General features: G+C 44.2%; 1 protein-coding gene across 4 annotated transcripts in view; it reads left to right on the top strand.

The window, feature by feature from the left end:
* Positions 1-15,120, top strand: part of CNOT10 (CCR4-NOT transcription complex subunit 10) — a 66,268-nt gene extending 51,148 nt beyond the window's left edge. For 3 of the 4 annotated variants that reach the window (XM_057555199.1, XM_057555198.1, XM_057555197.1), the window contains 6 exons: positions 4,528-4,641; positions 8,120-8,250; positions 8,816-8,851; positions 9,048-9,175; positions 13,636-13,711; positions 14,678-15,120. In XM_057555199.1, coding sequence (XP_057411182.1) covers positions 4,528-4,641; positions 8,120-8,250; positions 8,816-8,851; positions 9,048-9,175; positions 13,636-13,711; positions 14,678-14,829 — 637 coding nt within the window. In that variant the 3' untranslated portion in view covers positions 14,830-15,120. The remainder of the gene's footprint in view (positions 1-4,527; positions 4,642-8,119; positions 8,251-8,815; positions 8,852-9,047; positions 9,176-13,635; positions 13,712-14,677) is intronic. The other variant, XM_057555200.1, reaches the window with a different exon arrangement.
* Positions 15,121-22,762: the final 7,642 nt, after the last annotated feature.

Here is a 22,762-nt window from a genome sequence, read left to right as displayed (position 1 = left end):
GCATAATATAGGACGTCTTTGTTATTCATTCTGAGATTGTGATATTAGTGAACTTTTAGTTTCTAAAACTAAATTGGAGGCTTCTCTAGAACCTGGAAAAGAGCATAACAGAACCAAAAAAGGGTAGGATATAACATTGGGGCCAGACTTAAAGCGTACAAGATAAAAATGAAATTTCAATTTGTCTTTTTTTAATAAGAGGCTCAAAATGGATAAAAGGAAATGTTCAGACCAAATTTAATTAGGCCCAGTTATTCCACAGGTATAAATTATGGAACCTTAATTAGTTCTTTTAGACTCTGATGTGACACTCAGTGAATTATTTCCCATTCAGTTAAAAGGGACCTCCCATGGGCCAGTGTTTTAAAAGAAGATGAGTCAAACAAATGGTTGATAACATTAATATTACAGGCAGTTTTAGTGTACTTAAGGAATCATATTTCTTTTGGTCTTACACAAGTGGTTCTGTTATAGCTCATGAGACATTCCTAAAACAGGATTATAGCTAATAATCTTTTGAATCTCATATTGCTCTTGCTAGAGACTTGACCCCATTTCAGTCTTACAGCTGGGTCTGGTCCTACTGAAACTTTTTTATCTAATAAACTCTGCCAAAGCGGGAACCTGCCTGTGTGACATATCCTTCACCTTATCAGCAGTTTGTGTTTACGTCAGCATGATTCACACCTGAGTCCCAGGACCCCATTCAGCTGAACTGATGATCACATTGATCACAAGCCAGGGTTAGAATAATTCTTCAGTGGTCTCCCACTCTGGAGAAACCCCACAGGGCTCCTGCTGACATTGAACAAATCATTTAACCCCTTTGGGCCTTTCATTCCTCTTCTGTCAAATTGGATTGCATGATCTTAAGGTCCTGTCCATGTATAAAATGCAATGTCTGTGACTGTTGCATTTTATTTGCCACCAGGGGTAAGACTGGGTTCCTTGAGATGCTAGATTTGGTTGAGGAGGAAGACTTCTTCAGCTTCTTTGAGCTGGGCTTATATTAGTGTTGGATTTGGGGTGTGTTTGTCAGTAAGATTCTTTTTGCACAGAACTGTTATTAGAAAGCAAAATGTTAAAAAAAAAAAAAAGAAAGAAAGAAAGCAAAGTGTTTACAGAAGACATGAAGTGAAAAACTTATCTAATTTAACTTTTAAATTTTCTTGAATTGGAAGTTGACAGGTTTAACATTTTCTAGATTTTTGTAGCTAAATGGGAACAGCTTGTATATTTTTTTAAATTTTAAAATCCAGTACCATGTTCAGTTTATTGGAAGAAATTCTTTATAGGATTTTTTGAGCCAGTTTTTCAAATAATGTTTGCCATGAAGTTACTTTGTGAATTTTCCTTTGACCGATGGTGACTGACTGGATTTACCCCCATTTTAGCCTCTTTTGATATGGGTTGAGCTATTTCAGACACTTGGTTCATTTTACTCACAGAATATATGGCTTGACAAATTTTAATGCCCAGTCTTAACGTAGCTTGTTGCTGTAGTTTGGTCCTTTAAGGAAAATTATTTCCCCATTTCTCTGTCTTTCTTCTCCTTCATCTTTTTGTTCCTTTCTTTTCCAAGGCTTGGCATTCTGTGGACCTAAAGCCAGCTCCTCCAGCATGCGGAGGAGAGGGTGGGGTTGTGTCAGATCCGCCGCAGTGGGGGGGAGAAGCTAGCGTGTCCTTTCCCTTGAGGTGTAGTTCTTCCAGTCTGATGAACTGTCAGATCCACTGAGCGGCTGGTAAAGCAGATTGGACAGTGACTCAAGGAAGTAAGAAAGTAGTGGGGCAGGCGGGTGGGTGGGGGTCAGTATTTTAAGTAGCAGCTATCAGAAGTAAAGTGATTTCTCCAGAGGCTCAGTAGAGAGAGCCGTGCGTGTTTCTAGTGTGACTGGTCTGCAGGAACTATGTAGAGTGGAGTGTTGTTTTCTAAGAGGAAAAGGAGGATGAGTGAGAGGGTGGTGAGAGATGAGTTAGGGTGGGTTGGAAGGCACTCTGAGAAGAGGAGCATAAATGCCCCAAAGTTTTGCATTCACATATTCAAGTATTTTTTAATAGGAGGCTTGTATTATTAGTATAAATCTTTCACCCTGTTCTAATTTGATATGGTATCTTATGGGGAAAGAGGTAAAAGCTAAGGAAAACAAGATTTTTACCTTATACATAATTATAGTTTGGGAAACAGAATCCTGCTGCAAATCTTACATGACTGATTTCTGGACCCAAAGTGGGCTTGACAGTGGGCTGGAGCAGTAATAGCCCCCCTACTGTCAGGAGAGGCCGGGGCAGGCTTTTCCCAGCAAGCCTGCCTGAGGTGAGGCCTGTCCTAGACTCTAGGACCTAGAGCGTGCAAGGTGACTCCCCTGTGTTTGGGAGCCGGGAAGGAACTGGCCTGGTCAGCAAGGTGGCCTGCCAGCAGGACAGGTGGGGGTCTGGGTGCCTGGAGAAGTAAATCTAAAATGTTGAAAGCTGTGGTCTTCAGTGATTACCTATTAAACACCTACTGCAGATGGTGAGAAATTGCTCTCTTCTTTGTGTAGGAAACAAAAGATGCAGGCTTCTGCTTTTAAGGAGCTATGTTTTACCCTGGGCTTTGGCAAAGTCACAGATGAAAATGGATATTAAATTGTATGACTGCCATGAGCTGATGGTGGTCTTGGGCCTCTGGAGACTTAGGCCTTTAAACGTCATTCTTTGTCTTCATAATGCATATCTGGTTGATGAATGAATGTTTATTGCCATTTAAAAATAAAACTACAAATAAACCAAAAGAGGAAATTAAGTCACCTAATCTCACCACATAGAGCTAAGCACTGAAGTGCTCCTGAAAATGGGAGATAATTAGCCAGTGCCTCCGTCCTGTGGGCCCTGGAGTCTTACATCAGTGAGAGGACTCCCCCCCGGGGCTGTAGCTACAGGGTAGCCTTGCTAAGTGAAGACAGCTCTTGGAGACACCAGGATGACAGTCGGCTTGTCAGGAAAATCCCTTTGGAAATAACACTACTTGCCTGCTCTTAAATTACTCTCTTCTATGAACAGGGTTCAGATTTTACATTAGGTGCTCAGTAACAAAATGTAAACTTGTAATGTTTCAATTAAATTCTGTTTTCTTCCTTTTTAAAAAGACAGATTATGTATGCATGCATAGTTATGTATGCATTAGGAAAATCATAATGTAATCTTTTCTTTCTACTTTATTTTTAGGGCAGTCTTATGAATTGACAGAGAAGCAGTGTGATAGGATGGGAAGAACTGTGAATTGAGAGTCCACAGTGTTGCCTGTTAGCAGACTTTAATCACATACTCTAAGCTAGTGAATATATTTAATCACTTTGGATCTCAGTTTCTACACTGATAGAAAACAAGGACCCACAGTGGGCAATCTTCTAGCCCTTATCATCATAACCTAAGGCCATAAATACCAATTTCCTTGTGCCAGTCTACTTTTCTGTGTTGTTAGGAGTTGAGGGGCTGCTTTTTGTTTAGTAGATAATTTTCTAAGGTTCCAGCAACCCGGAGTGAGCCAGTAAGGAGGAAACAGCAGGCTGCTTCTGAATTTGCCTGGCTATGCTTTTACCAGAGGGGCATTTCTGGTCAGAGGATTTCAGAGTGTTAGAAAACTCTGTGTTGCCAGGATGGTTACATTCTTCCTTAGACTGAAATTACAACCCAAGTGCACTTCATGATATACATATGTATTGTAATTTGTAAACATAACTCAAAACCCTGTATCTGAGTCAGGTCATTTGTGGTCGGCCATTCAGACCTCATTTCTGTTTGACAAGGGTTTATTTTAAGATTGCTTTGTGGAGCGGTTGTTTAACATTCAAATGATCTATTAGTGTCAAGTCTTTGGCTAGACTTGTTTTAAATGAGCTGACCCTTAAGTAGAAAACAAAACAGAAATTTAGGTTTCCAACCCAACCTAGCAAAATTGGTGTAACTTAAATTTTTTATCTTCACATGTATTTATTCAGCCTGGTTTTTTTTCTTGAATATTCATTTAGGATAATAGTGCCTATGTGAATGAAATTCTTTTAGTTACTCTTGATACTGTTGCTTAGCAAGACCTATAGACTTCTTAATAGTTTCAGAGGAGAACACTTTACAGTAAGCTGAGCTAAATGGATTTTTTAGTAAGTTAATTGTGTTTCTTAGCAGAGTCGCAAATGTGCTTCCGTAGTGTTGTTTCTAGGATGTTAAAAGAAATGTTCTATGGAAGTAAGTTCTCACTAGGCCATTAACTATATTAATTTTTTACAGGCTAAATATATATTGTAACTTCATTTGGTTATTTTGTTGGAGATGGGATGGAAGCTAAAGATGATTTAGGTAAATAGCTAAACTGAGCCTCAGAGGGTAGTTTACACATCATTCTAATTCTTACCATTAGTACCGTGGCTTCCTCTCTCCTTTCCTGGTGTCCAGATTGCCACAGCTATAATTAGGGCATTCTTTCCTGTTTAACAAATATCATCATTGTCACTTTGTAACTCAGGTCTTCAGCCCTTGCCTTTTGTGTTCCAGATGCTCCATACTCGCCTGTAGTGCTTACGTGGCTCTGGCTTTGGGTGATAACCTTATGGCTTTGAATCATGCAGATAAACTTCTTCAGCAGCCCAAGCTGTCAGGATCCCTGAAGTAAGTGTGACTTGCCCTGTGTGTCCCTGGTTTGTTTCCTTTGGAGGGTTTCAGTTAGTTTGTGGTGCATATTGCTTCTTTTACTCCTCCAGTGGAAAATTATCTTAGGGAAAGCAAAAAGTTTCTTTCTGAATTTGGTAATTGTGTGTTTGGTAGTGAAATTTTTTTCACTTGTTGCACCTCAAGGGTTATTGGAAATGGCATTTGCTGTTCTGAGCATTAGGAAGCAGAATCTTTGGGCTCTCTAGTGTCCACTGCTGGGTCTGACTGGAGCATGTTATCACATATTAGCTCCCAAACAAGCTGAGTCCTCAGGGAGAAGACCCACACAAAAAGGAGTTTGGTCAACAGGATAAATCTGCTTCGAAGAATGCAATTAAAGTAGACAAATAAGAATTTTAAAATATTTTTCCAGACTACTGTACCATTTCCTGAGTACATGAGTTTTATTTAAACTCTTCAGATGCCTCTTCAATATTAGTGTCATTGTCATTCTAAAATTTTTCTAAAGCACATGATCTTTTCTTTCATGGAAATTGAGGAAGATGCAGCATTCTTTGAATCTTTGTATGATGCTGATGCTAGAAATTTTATCCAAGACCACAAGTACTCTGCATAGCATTAGGACAGTTGTTTTTTTCATTCATTCTGTGGGTATATAGTTATAATTTCCAAAATATGTTCTTTTGCCTTCTAGCGCCCTTTGTTTGTAACATGCAACATTTAGAACTGTGAGATCATACTCAGAGGAACAATTCTATAAATGTTTAATTATTTTTGTCTTTTAAAAAAGTATTACTTTATATAAGCATCTAAAATTAACATTGATTAAGGTTGTTTCAGGTCAGTGTTCCCCAAACATGCCTTGTGTTTTATTATTTTTTGTTTGTTTTTTTGTTTTTTTTCATGCTTTGTGTTAAAAAAAAAAACAAAATTAAAAGAGCATCCAAGCACATAAGAGACTTTGTCACAATTCAAGTGTGAGCGCTCCTGCTTGCCTGTGAGAAAACCTTGTCTAATATCCAGGCCTGGAGGGTCCTGAGCTCGAGGTCAGGGCGGTCGCGTTACCTCTAAGGCGCCTTCCCTCCTTCCCGTGGCCCAGCCCCGTGAAATACCAGTCAGGAACCTCGGCCTGCGCCCCACTGGACCCGCGCTGCTCAGATGTGGTGTGCGTGGCTGTCAGTAGAGCAGAGTTGTGTGTGTTTTTTTTCTTTTTAACAAAAATGAAACACGAATCCTCTCTGCTTTTTTTAATCCTCTGGCTGGACATTGTGATCACTATTCTCAAATAATCCCAATTAGATTCTTTACTTGGCATTTATTGGAGGGTTTTTAACCTCATTTATCAACTTCTTCCCTCTGAACGTCAAAACAATAAAATTCTTAGATTTTATGATTTCTTAGCCAACCTTGAGGGATTGGCCAAGCCATGTCTGATAACTTCATCTTTAATTCTCTTAACTGTTCTATCCTAAGCACTGGTTTCTAATTACTGGCCAGGCCACTATCTTTCCAGTGAGGATGAGCATTTTCTGCCTGTGGCAGCCCAGATACCACAGCAGCTTTACCCAGCTGCTTGTTGCCTTCCGTACACCTCATCTGGAGTTCTGGGCTCTGAGTGTCATGAATGCATTTAACTTGGTTTAAAAAAATTTTTAAGTAAATTCACAGAAAACAATTTGAAGTAGTTCTTTGAATTTGTGTGTTTGTGTTTTATAATGATTATTGGCTTATAGATACTGCTTTAACGAAGTTTTTTAAAATATCTTATTTCAAAGTACATTTGAGGTTACTGATTTTTTTTAAAAGTTGTCATTTCTTTTAGGGTATTTGGTGGGGAAGCAAAATAGAAGGGCATTACAGCTCCTGCTAGTTAGAAGAAAGAAATTGCTTAATAAAGAAATAGCTCTTGAGTGATTAATGTGCATAAATCCCAGAAAATGGTCAAATTGAAAAGAGCCTAAGATTTGAGGACCCAAGATCCATATGGACAGACTCAGTTGGGACAGGCCGACTAAAGGAGGTGAGAACTGAGCTGGCCTTTAAAAGGAGTTGGATTTTGGCCTGGCTTTGCACCCCAGGAGGCAAGGCCGCAGGGAGCACAGTGGGGTGTCCCGCCCAGGACACCATGTCTGGTGGGAACAGAAGAATCTTTGGGGGAATGAGAATGTTGACTGAATACAGGAAAGTGGGACCAAATTGTGGAGAGCTTTAAATCTATAAGTTTAGCTTTGTTTGTCTTATTTTGTTCTCAAGTAGAAAAAGTCGTTAAGATTTTGAGCAAGGGTGTAATATGGCTGAGGCTGTTTTAATTTTGAAAAATCAATCAGATGATCATGGGGAAAATGGCTCAAAGTAAGACACTGGAAGAAGCAGGCTGTTGTAAACCTGGGGAAAGCACATCTGCCCAACATCAGTGGACATAAAATAGACGATGTGAAAAGGAGGACACCTTTGGAATAGAAGTAAAGCTGATCCAACCCAGATCTGGTCTGGCGTCCTGGTGCCTTTTGACTGTTCCAGCAGCAGAGGCTGGAGGACCCTAATTCTTTTTTTCTCTTTTTCTCTCTTTTTTTTTTTTTTTTTTTGCTGTGCTGCACAGCTTTCGGGATCTCAGTTCGCCGACCAGGGATTGAACCCTGGTATAGCAGTGAAAGCCCAGAAGCCTAACCACTAGGCCACCAGGGAACTCCCTGGAGGACCCTAATTCTGATCCTCCGCTCCTAGGGAATCCGTCCTTGGATCTGCCTCTTATTTTAGAACTTCATTACCTTCTTATGTTATTTTCTGTATAAACAGAACAGCATAAATTTGCCAACTTTATTTTATTTTAAATTTTTATTGAAATATAGTTGATTTACTGCCAACTTTAAACTGCTTTTTTTTTTTTTAATTTATTTATTTTGGCTCTGTTGGGTCTTCGTTGCTGTATGTGGGCTTTCTCTAGTTGTGGCGAGTGGGGGCTACTCTTCGTTGCGGTGCGCGGGCTTCTCATTATCATGGCTTCTCTTGTTGCAGAGCACAGGCTGTAGGCGTGCAGGCTTCAGTAGTTGTGGCACGTGGGCTCAGTAGTTGTGGCTTGCGGGCTCTGGAGCTCAGGCTCAGTAGTTGTGGCGCACGGGCTTAGTTGCTCCACGGCATGTGGGATCTTCCCAGGCCAGGGCTCGAACCTGTGTCCCTTGCATTGGCAGGCAGATTCTTAACTGCTGTGCCACTAGGGAAGCCCCTAAACTGCTCTCTTAATTGATATGTCATTTATTCCTACTTAGCGAACATAAAAATTATTGTATATTTAAGATATTTTTAAAGAGATAAAATTTAAATGACCCTTAATCAATCCATTTATAAACTTAGATTTCAATTCAAAGACTTGAAATATGTGAAACACACATATACCAAATTCTATTATACTTGGGTATTTTTGTGATGACCTACTTTTCAGTTTGGAATCTGGTTGGTTTTTTTTTTTTCATTTTAGGTTTCTGGGCCATTTATATGCTGCAGAAGCCCTCATCTCTCTGGACAGAATCTCTGATGCTATTACTCATTTGAACCCGGAGAATGTCACTGATGTCTCCTTAGGGATCTCTTCAAATGAGCAGGACCAAGGTTAATGAGGACACATTTGATCAGAACTCTTCACCATTTCCACTGCCTTTCCGTTGTAACTCAGGATGTGTGGAAATTTAAGGGCACGGTTGTAAAGGGAAGGGAGTTTTAGGTCGGCACTGTACGGTTTTGGCTGTACTTACTTTATACTGATTGTTTGCTGAGGAGACCTAGGAGTTGATTATCACATGGTCTAAATTCTAACTTTTGAAAGGCTGATAGTGTTAGAACAGTTTGTTTTGATTCTTATATTTTTCTCTTCAGAGGGATTCCACAATCCAGGGGAGAGTAAAAGTATGGCATTCAAAAGTCAGTTTTAAATCATGGCTAAGTTTTTCAGGGAGTGAGACTAGTTTTCACTTTATTCAGGGTTATTTCTCAGGCCATGGTGGTGGTGGTGGTAGGTAGCACTCTCATATCTTTTATTAGAACCTCTACTACATGAAAAGGAAATATTGTGGTAGATTGCTTTAATATTAGATTGCCATTTCATAAAGAAAATTAGGTTTTTAGAAAATATACTCTGTTGTCCAGCCCCCTCAGATTTATTTTCATGTCTTTGTAGGATCAGACAAAGGTGAAAATGAAGCAATGGAATCCTGTAAGTAAGACGTTTTGTAAAGACTTAAGTAGCCTGGCCTGCTTCCCAAAGACTCACCCTCGAGCCGCTATGTCCTTCCTTTGTCCGCCTGAGGAGTAGAGCTAGGCTTTATTCTGGGCAACTGTTCGGGCAGTAGAGGGGGTTGCTCCCTGGCCCTTGGCCTGGCCTCTTCACATGTGTCTGGTCTTCTCCCCAGCTGGGAAGCGGGCCCCTCAATGCTACCCCAGTTCCGTCAACTCGGCCCGGACCGTGATGCTGTTCAACCTGGGCAGCGCCTACTGCCTGAGGAGCGAGTATGACAAAGCCCGGAAGTGTCTCCACCAGGTGAGGCTGGGCCAGTGCCAGACCATCTTGTGAGGCAGCCAGCAGAGGGTTTGGAGTTTCTAGGCTCTGTTATTTTGTTTGAGGCTTCTGATCAGTTTGTTAAACATTGGAATATTACTCCTCCAGACATATTCTTGGAAGGTACACAACTGATTGTTCTTGCAAATGAACCTAGGCACCTAATGGAGAGTTTTCCTGAAGATTTTAATCATTGAAATTTCAAAAGATTGGAAACCATCTAAATAAGGGCTCACTTATTAAATCAATAATGGTGTGTCCATATAGTTGAACACAATGCAGCTGTAAACCCTATATACTAAAATGGTAACATATCCAAGACATACTAAGTGAAAAGAACAAGATGCAAAACAGTTTTTATATAATCCTGTATATGCAGAAAAGATCTCCAAATGAACACACCACAAACTGTTAACATTGGCTGCAGGGCTGGCAAGATAAGAACTGTGTAGATGGAGCACTGAAATGGGAGACTTTTCACTGGATACTCATATCCTTTTTAGCTTTGAATTGTATGAATCTCTGTCCACTCAAAAAGTTAAATTACAAATACATCTTTTAAGAAGAAGGGTTCACAAAGTCAGTACCAAAGAAACTCCATCTACAATAAAGAAAGCTCCTGGCAATGTGTAACTAAAATAGACCTCTGACTTCTGCCACTGAGAGGGGCCTCATCAGCAGGTCTCAAGAAAGGTTCTGATTGGGCCTCTTTAGGTCACCTGCCCATCCCTGGACTGATCATGGGCAGGGACCCATACCTGTAGTAGGAGAACAGGTACTGCCATTGGCAGCCCCAGAGGAGTTTCCCAGAATTGGAAAGGGGTAATTCCTCAGAAGGATATTAATTCAGGACTTCCCTGGCAGTCCAGTGGTTAAGACTCCACGCTTCCAATGCAAGGGGCACGGGCTCGATCCCTGGTCGGGGAACTAAGATCCCACATGCCGTGCAGCACGGCCAAAAGAGTTAAAAAAAAAAAAAAAAAAATTAGGGGGAAGAAAAGGATATTAATTCAGCGCACGTACTTCTGGGCTAAGCCAAGGGAATAAGACAGTAGTAAATAAGTGGACGTGATAGAACCCTGCCCCCATGGACCTTACAGTTAGGAGATGTCTTCCTAAAAAGGGAATTGCAAGATCAGAGGTTATGCAGAATTTTCAGACTTCTAATGTAGAAAGTTTGTGCCAGGGACTTCCCTGGTGGCGCAGTGATTAAGAATCCGCCTGCCAATGCAGGGGACACAGGTTCGAGCCCTGGTCTGGGAAGATCCCACATGCCGCGGAGCAACTAAGTTCATGCGCCACAACTGCTAAGCCTGTGCTCTAGAGCCCGTGAGCCACAACTACTGAGGCCCGCGTGCCTAGAGCCTGTGCTCTGCCACAAGAGAAGCCACCGCAGTGAGAAGCCTGCGCACCGCAACGAAGAGTAGCCCCCACTCGCCATAACTAGAGAAAGCCCGCGTGCAGCAACGAAGATCCAATGCAGCCATAAATAAATAAATTTATAAAAAAAGAAAAAAAGAAAGTTTGTGCCAGATGGTGTATTCACCGGCAGCACATAAGAGAACCCACATCCCCATATGTTTGCCAGAGTAACTGAAACTGAAATTAAACCTATTCTCAGGAGGTAAGGCGGCTTCCTATGAAGGTGACCTTGTTGTGTGTAGAAGTGAAGATTTACCACGTGGAAAATAACCATGAGTGATATTTAGTCAACTTAGTGGCATCTGGTCAGCATTTCTGATCCAAAATCAGCAAAGCGAAGTGATGGACTGTCCAGGGAACACGTTTGATCTTATCTAGGAATTGAGTACAGGAGTTAAACGGGAAGAGTTAAAACGTTGCGCTGTTCTCCATGGCAAGGCTGGGCTGTTGAACAGCCCTTTGGAAAGTGCCCGTGGACCTCAAGGGCTGCAGCACACAGGCTTTGGATGTGAAGTTGCAGTGTGTACACTCTAGCTCAGGTTCTTGTGCAGCAGGTGGCCATGGCGGCAGCCACGCTGGCAGAGGCAGATGGGGTCAGGCCTGGTTTGGGGTCTGAAGGGGGTTTTGTTTTGGTCCCTTGGTTTTTAGGTTAATCCAGTGGCTGGACCTTGTTAATGGGGAGGCCCACCGTGCCTGGGAGGGAGAACAATGACGCATGAAGAGTTGGAAAGGGCTCAAGTAGAGGTTTCCGAGGTTGCCTGCCCACCACTAACCATTATGAACAGCCAGTAAGCAAAATACCATTCTCTTATAAAGTTGTTGCCATAAGTTCTTGTATTTTAGAAAAGGCTGCAGTCAGTGCAAAGAACAATAGATGACCTGTGTTAACTAGCCAGTTGGAAGGAAAATGGAGATTTTAATATCCACAAAGTGATGTAAAGGTGGTCTTGCCTATTTAAAGCTAGACCAAGAGTATAAAATCTCATTTTCTGAACTGAGCTGTGGTACATCAGTGATGTGGTAGGAGGAATAAAAAGCCTCCCTGCTTCATTCACGAGGAACCTGGGAGCGTGTGCTCTGGACGAGAACCCCCACTAGTCTGAGATTTCTTCTAATGCTGCCCTGACCTGACCTTGTGCCCGTTTCTGGTCCCCCAGATGTCTCCCACACTCACCCCGTGGCCTGCACTGCCATGCCTCCCCGCTTTCTGCCTGTCAGGTATCCACCCTTGGAAGACAGAGATGGGCTTCCCTTGTCCAAAAGCTCTGCATTCGAAGAAACTCTTCTCTCTCTTCGTATTCATACTACGTTCACTTTCCTCTCTCCCTAACAGTAAATTTGTTTGGATTACTGTTATTTGCATGCTGTTTATTATCAGGGTAAGTCCCTGTCTTACACCCACCTCTGGTCAATAAATATTTGTAAAGGACACTTTCTGATTAGATTAAGGGAAGACGCAAAGCAGTCTGGAAGCATGAGCACCTGAACCTGGATGGGGAAATACCAGTTGATGGTAAGATGAGGAAGAGGCTGCGGCCCAGAGGGGCCCAGACTGAGGGAATAAACCTACAATCTCAGCACCTTCAACCAGAACGGGACTAAATCAGAAAACTGCAGGCTGGTGTTATGGCTCTCAGATCTAGGAAAGGACAGTATGTTGCCTAAACAAATAATTTTATTTGACTAAATTGTACTGGTTCAGTCCTTAAGAACGGAGACATTAAACATGCTTTTTTTTTGTTTTTTTTTTGTTTTTGGCTGCCATGGGTCTTCGTTGCTGCACGCGGGCTTTCTCTAGTTGTGGAGAGCAGGGGCTACTCTTCGTTGCGCTGCGCGGGCTTCTCATTGTGGTGGCTTCTCTTGTGGCGGAGCACAGGCTCTAGGCATGCGGGTTTCAGTAGTTGCAGCACACAGGCTTCAGTAGTTGCGGCACGTGGGCTCAGTGGTTGCAGCGTGCAGGCCCTAGGGCACGCGGGCTTCAGTAGTTGTGGTGCGTGGGCTCAGCTTCTCTGCGGCATGTGGGATCTTTCCGGACCAGGGATCGAACCCGCGTCCCCTGCATTGGCAGGCGGATTCTTAACCACTGTGCCACCAGGGAAGTCCTTAACATGCTTAGTGGTATATTTTTTTTATATTTCCAGCCTTTTAAGTTTGAATTCTTATTCCTGACATTGCGAATTTGCAGCTTACAATACTAAGTTGTTACTTAGGGAAAAAAAATAGACATGCAGATTTGGATAGAGGTGCAACTGTGTCTGGTGAAAAACTACCAGCAGACCTGGATGGGTGACTGGAGTGTAGAGTCAGGAGTGTCTGATCACCCATCTCAAAACCAAATACAGCCAAGAGATAGAAGAAAACCAAAAAGGAAGGAAAGCTTTCTCCTATTAAGAACTCATTATGGATTAGGCAAGGGAAGATAAATATTTAACTAAAAATAACATGTCTAGTTTAATCGGGAGGGATCAAGACAAAGACAGCTGGACTTCCCTGGTGGTCTAGTGGTTAAGAATCCACCTGCCAGTGCAGGGGATACGGGTTCGATCCCTGGTCTGGAAAGATCCCACACGCCGAAGAGCAACTACTGAGCTTGCGCTCTAAGGCCCGCGTTCCGCAACTACTGAAGCCCGTGTGCCTAGAGCCCATGCTCTGCCACAAGAGAAGCCACCGCAGTGAGAAGCCCATGCACTGCAACGAAGAGTAGCCCCCACTCGCCACAACCAGAGAAAGACCGCTTGCAGCAATGAAGACCCAGCGCAGCCGAAAACATAAATATTTAAATTAGATTAAATAAAAAATAAAAGAGTTATAATGAAGTAGCTTTAAAAAAAAAAAAGACAGACAGCTGAGGACCATCCGAGCAGAACTGTAGTGTCCCAGTGAGGTTGAGTAAGTTTGCTAATTTGTCATTGGTAGGTTGACATTCCTTTTTTTTTTTTTTTTTTTTTTTTTGACATTACTTGGAGTTTGTATCTTAAGCTATCAGTTTTTCATGGGTCTCTTTTTTGTTTTGAGCAAAGGCGGCCTCAATGATCCATCCTAAAGAGGTGCCCCCTGAAGCCATCCTGCTGGCCGTCTACCTTGAGCTGCAGAATGGTGAGTGATTCTTCTCTTGAGTTAGGACTGGAGCCCTGCAAAGAGCCCGAGATTTTTGGTGTCTGCTTTTTCTCTTCGAAATTTAAGAGGTATTACCCATCAAGTTCTTCTAAACAAAAATGTAGCGAGGGAGTTTTTGGTATCTTGCAAATTCCTACTTCTAGCAGGTTAAGCATATTTCCTTTTATCTGTGAAAATGCAGAATAGCGTAACTTCTGACAATTATAATTAATCTCTACTAATTAACCTTTCTCTTAGGCATCCCAATGACTCTAATTGAGAACCTGAGTCAGAATGCAGTGGCTTTGAGTTGTATGCCTTAGTGTTTTAAACATAGGTGTCGTTAATGAGTTTTACAGTAAGCCAGTTCCTGCTGAGAATTTTTTATTCAGACCTAAATCCAGGTCATGCCTCTGGGGCATATACAACCTCGAGGATGTAGCTTACTGGAAGAAAGGCTGTGGGCCCTACATAAGAGAAGGCGTGAAGTAGAAAAGGAGAGCTGAATGGGGGAAATGAGAGGGTACAGAAGTTTTAAGAGTTCTTAGTCATACCCCCTTGCTGAAATCCTTCCAAGGCTCCCCTCTTTTTATAGCTGAAGAAGCAACATTAAGTGCCTGGCACCCAGCAGGCCTTGTCCTCCTAAAAGGTGTGGTAGGGTTAGTACATGGTCTTAGAGCCCTTCTTTTGTGCAGTCCTCCTGTAGACAAGTTCTCAGACTGGGCTCCACCTTAGAATCAGTGCAAAGCTTTTAAAAATCCCGTCACCCAGGTCACACACGAAATTTCTTAAATCAGAATTTCTGGGGATGGTGCAGCGGGCATTACGTGATTCCAGTGTATAGCACAGGTTGCAGACCACTGCTCTTCTCCATCACCTTTTACCCCCTTGCGGGATTCTGATGGCTTGCTTTCTATGTGGTGGTATTGTTATATGCTTTTTTTGTGATGGGAAGTGTTTTTATAGGTAATACCCAGCTGGCCTTACAGATCATCAAAAGGAATCAGCTGCTCCCTGCAGTGAAAACACTCTCTGAAATGAGAAAGAAGCCGGTGTTCCAGCCCGTCCACCCGATCCAGCCCATCCAGATGCCGGCGTTCACTGTACAGAGAAAGTGATATTTTGCTCTTGGAAAACTGTTACCTGAGGCCCAGCGGAGTATTTACAGGCCTTTTTAGTTGTATCGCAGCAAAATGAATAAAAGACAGATGGTAAAGGATACTAGTTTTGAAGACACAATTTTGAAATGATTCTAATCCCTGATTTTTTTTGCCGGAAGCTTACGTCAAATTAAGGATTCACAGCTCATTTTCATCGGTTTTCCTTTAATCTTTGCTAGACTATTATTTTTGAGCCATTATGTGATATATCTGTGTCATAGGCAATTAAAACACAGTCTTACCAGAACAGTCTTGTATAATACATTTTGTCTTTCTTGCAACAGTTAGAGTATTTTGGCATCTGAGATTTAGTGTTAAAGTTTTAAAAATGGAGAGAACGGCATGAGCAGGAGATGAGTAGCCAGTCCAGAAGCCGATCAGAGGGGAGGGGAGGTTGGTGTGTTGTATGCCTAGTTAGGACTAAAAGGGCCAGAAAATGCGTAATAAAACCCATAGGGCTAGTCAAATTGGGTTAAGAAGAGATGACTGATCTGATAGGAATCAATCGTTTGCTTAAAAATTACAGATGAAGACAAACAGAGTTCAGGGCACTGGTCTTGTTCACCCTCCTGTACCCATAGGCAGAAGCACCGGTTCTGGACCCTGTTAGCAGGGAGTTCAAGGTTCATTGCTAACCCCTTTGGAAATGCAAACAGGAACTTAAAAGCTTCTTTCCAAGACAGGTATGTGTTGCAGGATTGACATGGCCAAAATTTGTCCATAGGGTCGATACACTAACTGTAAGTAGGAAAAACAAAACACACTACAGGCTTGCTTTAGAAAAACTGGGTGACCCCTAGTCAAGAGCACATTTGGTAGATTCATCAGAGCTTGCCGTTTAGGATCATCCCTTGCTGTCGACATCTCTTCAGTTCCCAACTTTGGAGACCAAGTTCAGATAGGGAAACACACTAGCTGAATCTACATGGTTACTCGGTTTCACAACTGGAGAGGGGAGTGTTTGGATAAGCACATGAATTTATCCGAAACTTTATCTGAATTATTCTGTTGCTGATATCAAACAGTTTAGTTAGGGATCTACACAAGAACTGAGTATTTGTGATGTGACTAGATGTTGCCCACAGATGACTCAGAGAAGGGGAGCAATTCTTCTTTCACTTGAACACGGGATGGATGTGCACAAGGGCTCAACTGCTCTTTTGCCACGTTGCAGTTGTTTTATATACAGAGTAGATTCTTTCCAGGAGGATACAGGAAAGAGAGGTGGCCTAGCTCCCTTGGGCCTCTCGAAGAAGGCTTTTCCAAATGGGATGGGAGTAGGACCCGTAAGCTGCACTGGTGCTGGTCCAAGTCTGCAGGTACTGCTTTCCCAAGCCCCGGACAAGCAGCAGCACCGTGGGACCCCCTTGTGTGCTGCAGGGTGGTAGCAGCATTGCTTAGCCAGGGCATTTCCTGGACAGAGTCCACATGCTTCATAAACTGCTGGGAACCCACAGGGTCTTGGGTAGTGTATGGTGGTAGAAGGCCTGTAATTGTACTCGAGGGCAGTACATCTTTGGAGAAATCTCAAAAAAATTAGAACTTTTCCTGCTTGCGGGTCGGTCTGGGGGGAAAGCAGGAATAGCTATGAGGCAGATTAGGCCCCACGTCGCTGTGTTAAATAATGCTCTTGGCTGCAAGTAGCACAAAATGGATCCGTGATTTAAACAAAGGTAGTTTTTCTCTCACTTGAGAAGGTGGTACGTAGGCAGCTGGTGGCCTTGGCTCTAGTGCTCAGTGATGCCATCAGGGACTCAGCTCTGTTTTTCTCACACCACTGTCTTTAGCATTTGGGCTTTTGTCCCCGTGGTCACAGGATGTTCCAGCATTACATCTACACTGAAGGCAAGAAGAAGAGGGCAAAGGCAGCCTATCGTGACAGGAGACCATCAGGAACAAAGTTTTCCCAGAAACCCCCAGCAGACCTCGGCTTCCCTCTCCTTTGTAGGGCAAGTCATGTAGCTATCCTTAGCTGCCGGTGCTGGGACAGCCCTGCACATCTTACGGGGAAGCCAGTGAAGTGTTTTCCCAACTGGAGAACTCTATATATGATGTGTTGTCAAATTATGATCCCAGCAGCCCAGCTTTGCCTTCCACAGTGGCCCTTGGCAGATCTGGGCACAGTACATGTAAGCTCTTCACCTCTGTGACTTGTCATATGGAGTCCATCAGCCAGATGGCTTCTCCCACCTGTTTTTCCTGCCCCAATCCGTTAGCACCACGTCTGCTAACGGAGATAATCCTAACTGTGCTGAGAAGTTTTAGGTGCCACGTCCCTGAAGTGTTTCCTAGCTGTCCCAGTTTCTCCCCCGCCTTTGTGTCCCTTGATCATACCTTTTCTTCTGTGGTATATGGTATTCTGTAGTTTAACAGGTGCAGGTGCTCAAAGGGTGGTGTCATATCTGATGGGGTTGTGAATTCTGAGACGAGCCTCGTTAGCTTCTGTTCAGCTCCATCACCAGCAAAATGGGGCAAAATTCACTGCATGGGTCCCTTCACAGACCCAGAGAGAACGTGATTGTGAGTGTCCCCAGGACTGCAAGGCATGAACCCTCAGAAGAGCTGGAGTAGTCTTGCATTTTGCCCAGGCCCTTACCCCACAAGACGACACCCCTGCGGAGCCAGCGCCTTCAGGGGCCTCTCCTGCCCCACCTGCACCCCAACCCCACTCTCAGAACAACACACCTGCTGTTCCCACCACGCAGAACCCCTTATCGACTAAAGCTGGGAGCTCTGCCCCTTACCCAGCCCAAATGACTTGATCGCTCTGGAGGCTTTTGATGGGTTTGCACAACGAGGCTAACTTTCCTCAGGGCCTAGCGTGAAGATTAAGACGAGATGATGAATGAAAGGGCACCGGGTGGGCATTCACTACAGGTGAGTTCACTTACCCTCCTGTTGCCCAAAGGACCTGCTCAGCCCAGTCACCCTCGACACTGACACTGCCTTCCTTTCAGCCTTGCCTCTCTCAGGCTCCCATCCAGCCCCCTTCTTGGAAGCCACCTGGAGAAAGGTGACCGACGACATTGTGGACCCTGGAGCCAGATTCTTGGACTGGCTTCAAATCTCAGCTCTCTCACTGGGACAAGCTTGATCTGGAACAAGTTATTTTGCTTCTTTGTGCCTCAGTTTCTTCATCCGTAAAAGGAGGACACTGACAGTACCTACCTCACAGGCTTGGAATGAGGTTTAAGGTCCTGGACATTGTTGTTGCTGGATATGAACTCCAAATGTACAAAGGGGAACTCTGTAATTTTTTACTGTGTAATATAAGGGATAACCAAAGCAGAAACTGTTTTCTGAGCCACTGACACTGTGGAGTTGGGTGGTAGAGAGCAGGGGGACTCCTCCAGGTAAATGGCTGTCTCCTTCACTCTGGATACGTCCAGTGTCTGGGCTGTAGGAATTGTTCAGTAGATACTGGCATCCTGTGTTCTCATCCCATTCTTACCTGCCTCACCCAGACCCTCATCCTTGGATGACAAGAGGTCTCTTCCCCACCCTTTCCTCCTCACCTCGGCCTGTGGCCTGTGACTGCCTGCAGCACAGCCCTGACTCCCGCTGGGGGCCTCTTCATGGTAACTGCTCCCCTCTTCCTACTGAGCTGTTGATCCCTCCCTTACACCCCATGTGTTATCCAAACTGGAATCTGCTGTCTCCCAAAAGTGGTCACCATTTCCCATCCCTAGGACTTTGCTTCAGTCTCTTCCACTCCCTAGAACTTCGTTCCAGTTTCAGTGTGTACACATCCTGGCTGTCTCACACTAACTCCCAAGGAGATACCTGTTACATCCCAAGTATTCATTCCACATGTGCTTACTGGAGGCGTGTTCCGGGTTGGTGAGCTTTTCACGGAGCCCCGTGGTAACCTGGCAGATCTTCAGGCTCAGTCTATGTTCTGTTCTTTGTCATGTTTCCTTCCCCTTCCTGGATTGTGAGTACTTTGAAGACAGGGCTGTGCATTATACAGTGTGTGGATTGTTCTAGATAAACAATAAAGTCTGCAGAACAGAACTTTGGGTGCTTTCTTTCTAGGTCTGGCAGTGTCACAGGAACTACTTCTTTCAAGGTGGGGATGGCTTATTAACATAATCCCAGGGTTCACGGGGCCTCAGCATCCTTGACCCTCTGAGCCTCATCAAGTGAGTTAAATACTGACCCAGGATGGGTGGGTTACTGGTCAGACTCAGCTGGCCCAGCCTAAAGTAACCGAACCTATACCTACACACAGCAAGCAGTTTACACACTCAGCTTCCCTTCCTCCCTGGGAAGAACCGGGCCGATGTGCAGGCCCTGGGGTGGGAGTGGGAGTGCCCCAGAGTGGGGGAGGCAGCGGAGTTCATTAGTCCCCTCATTTGGGGCAAAGGGGATCCGTGTGGTGACAAACAATCGTCCTGGAGGATTTAGGCGGATTTGGCCAAGTGTCCCTGTGGGCCCCAAGCCTCCTCCTAATCCCGTCCACATTTCTGGCTACTTAGGATCGCATTAAATGTCAAAGCCGGCGTTTAGGGAAATATCTACATTTCGTATGCATCGCCCTAGTCAAAAGAAAAGCTGGAGCGAACCTTCGAGCAATTGGCGCGAGAGCCGCTCTGTGTGGTCCGGAGGGTGAATGGGGAGAGGGGGGCGGCGCCCTCGCGGCCTCCCCGCCCAGGAATGCGGGCTTTTCACATGTAGAAAATGCTAACGCTTTGTTCCAGCCTCGGCCTCCCGGAGGTACGGAGGCGCCCGACCGGATTGTCACTGCTGCATTTGCATGTGGGCGCCCCGGTCCCCGTCCCCACCCCCAACGCTCCCCTCCCCTCCCCGCAGCACGGCCTTCCTGGGGGCTTCTGAGACAGGGTGAGGGAAGGCCGCCTGCAAACGTCCTCTGCCATCACTGAGTCCCCGCTAAAGCCACAGGTAGCTATTCTGGAATTTTCTGAATGAATATCCTTTCCCCTGAGGCACCAGGCAGGTGAATTTTTTTACTCCAATTTCAAGATGTTATTTTACACTTTATTTTATATGACACAATTTATTCCATCGAGGAAGATCAAGGCGTTGCATGAACCATCCTGCAGTCCCGTTTCACACTAATGTTCTTGTGGCAAGAACCCTGCGTTTGATGTGACACTGCATGGGCTCCAAAGTAACCATTACGCGGCTCATCCTCCGAGGGGGCAGCCGAGAGCCCTCAGGTGGCGAGGGGAGGGAAGAGTCCAAAGGGTTAAGCGGGGCCGGTGGTCCCGCGGGCGGGCCTCGGGGCCCAGAGCGCCACCTGCCGGTAGCAGTGTCGGCGCAGTGAACCAGCCCCAGAGGAGCTGAGACAGTGCCGACCCGGGGGACCCCTCGTCCCTGGCGAGACTCCACGTTTACCAGCTCGGAAAGCCACCCCACCCGAGGGCGCCGCGCGTTAGCTCTGGCCGACACCCGGGGCCCCAGAGATGTAGGCGGAAAAACGAGATCCTGTCCAACATACTGTTTCCTCCGATCGCTACGGTGTTTCTTCAATTACATTCCTTTAAATTTTACCAATTTTCTTATATTTATTGTGTTAGCTTTATTTATTTTTATTTATTTCCTTTTATTTCGTTTTTATTTCACTTATTCCACTTCGTTATTTTACTTGATTATTTCATTTCATATTCATTTTGGTTTACTACTTTTATTTCATTACTTAATTTCATTTATTTTGCTTTGTTTTTATATTCTCTATTATTTTATTTTATTTTATTCATTTTATCTCATTGATTCATTTCATTTGTTTTTACTTTCTTATTTTACTTTATTTGTGGTTGAAGGGAAAACTTTTTCATCCTATTCTAAGGTTTATGTATTTTCCTGCCTCTGAGTTTTGGGAAATAGTGAAAATAAATACAATCTCAGCTAATTATTCAAGATGTTTGTCTAATCTCCACAACTAAATTGGAAGCACCTTAAAGTCAGGGACGAGGTTTGATGTCATAATTGGACCAGGGAAATGTGTTCACCAAAAGCCATTAATAAATATTTCTCCAGTTGACACAATGTGAAACGCTCGTTGCATGTCCAGTCAATCAAATATTTAAACTCCATCAAGGTACCTTCTCTGGATAGCTGCCTCTAGAGCTCCAAGCCAACATGAGGATGGGAGACAAGGACCCAAGAATTCGAACAAACTTCATGGAGGAAGTGTCACTTCAGGTGGGCAGGTAGAGGGGCAGGAGACAACTACAGGTGACTGGACCATAGGGGGCATGTTACAGATAAAACTAGGAAAGAAGTTCCTATGGTGTGTGTTTTTTTTTTTCTTTTTTCTTGTCACACTGCGGTGGGTCTCAGCTGCTAGAGGGAGAGTGGTCTGTAATTTGAGGTAGGCAAGGGGTCATTTGTCAGGGAAGTCTCAGCTCTCAGACACTATGGTTCTTTGGGTTCCATGGAGGTCATAGCGCTTGTGACCCACCCACCCCCAAAGACCCTGTGCATATGGTATATGTAATTTCAGAGAAGGGGAGAACGAGTCACTATTTATTTGCTATTAATTGTCTGGAAAGCACTACGAATTGCATTTCTGAATTTTCACCTTATCATCCCTCAACCTTTTATTCTGAAAAAGATTAAATTTACGGAAAAGATGAAAAAGTGGTTTAGTGAACACCTTTATACCCTAGACTCACCAGTTAGCACTTTGCTAACATTTGCTTTAGCTTTCTTCCTCTCTCTTTCTCTCTCTCCCCTACACACACTACACACACATACACCTCTCCCCTCTCTCTCTCTCTCTCTCTCGCCTCTCTCTCTCTCTGTCTCCCTCTCTATTTTTCAAATGAACTTTTGAGAGTAAACTGCAGACATGATGATACTTCACCATTGAATACTTAAGCCTGTATCTCTAAGAAGAGGGCCATTCTCTGCAAAACCATAATAATTTTATTATAATAATTGTCTTTAATAAGACACAGTACATATTTCAATTTTCTCAGTTGTCCTCAAAATGCCCTTTGTTGCTGTTTTTCCACGTCAGGATCCTGCATTTCATTTGGTTGTTCTAAGTCCTCTTTAATTCAGAACATTCCCCCAACCTTTACGGTCACTCATGACATTGATGGCTTTGAGGGTTCCAGGCCATGGTCTTCGAGAAGTTTCCTCCATCTGGATTTATCTGATTATTTTTTGATGACTACATGCATCTTTATGAGGAGGGGGCCATTGCTTCCGTTCCTGACGCCTCCTCCCCCCAGCTGAAGGACCTCTCCTCAGAAGCCTAGACCCTGGTTTCTTAAATGTTCTGCTCTTGCTACCCTGTCTGTTGAGATTCCGACACCCCTATCCTTACACCACGCCCAAAACAACCCAAAAAGGAAAGCACCAAGACATCCAAATTTCCCTTTCTAAAAATGGCACTCTTCCTGGATTGAGAAACTCAACTTTGTATTGCTATTTACTGATTGTGGCTTTCATTAGCACTGAGCACTGGAAAGGGAAGGATCTGGGAGGTATGGGAAGTGGTTGCAGACCCAGGGCCGTGGCCAAGACGCTGGTTGGAGGAAACCTACTGGAATCAGAAGAAGCACCACGGTGGTAAGAAGGGGTTGGCCCGGCTTCCCGCAGTGGTTAAGAATCCGCCTGCCAATGCAGGGGACACAGGTTCGAGCCCTGGTCCAGGAAGATCCCACATGCTGCAGAGCAACTAAGCCCGTGTGCCACAACTACCGAAGCCCGCGTGTCTAGAGCCCGTGCTCCGCAACGAGAAGCCACTGCAATGAGAAGCCCGCGCACCACAACGAAAGAGTAGCCCCTGCTCGCTGCAACTAGAGAAAGCCCGCATGCAGCAACAAAGACCCAACGCGGCCAAAAATAATAAATAAACAAGCAAACAAATAAATAAATGAGTTGAAAAGAGAAAAAAAAAAAAAAAAGAAGGGGTTGG

This window comes from Balaenoptera acutorostrata, chromosome 10 (assembly GCF_949987535.1).
Source record: "Balaenoptera acutorostrata chromosome 10, mBalAcu1.1, whole genome shotgun sequence".
In the NCBI taxonomy this organism is placed as follows: domain Eukaryota; kingdom Metazoa; phylum Chordata; class Mammalia; order Artiodactyla; family Balaenopteridae; genus Balaenoptera; species Balaenoptera acutorostrata.
The sequence above is the reverse complement of the archived record's forward strand: the minus strand, read 5'-3'. Positions and strand labels throughout refer to the sequence as shown.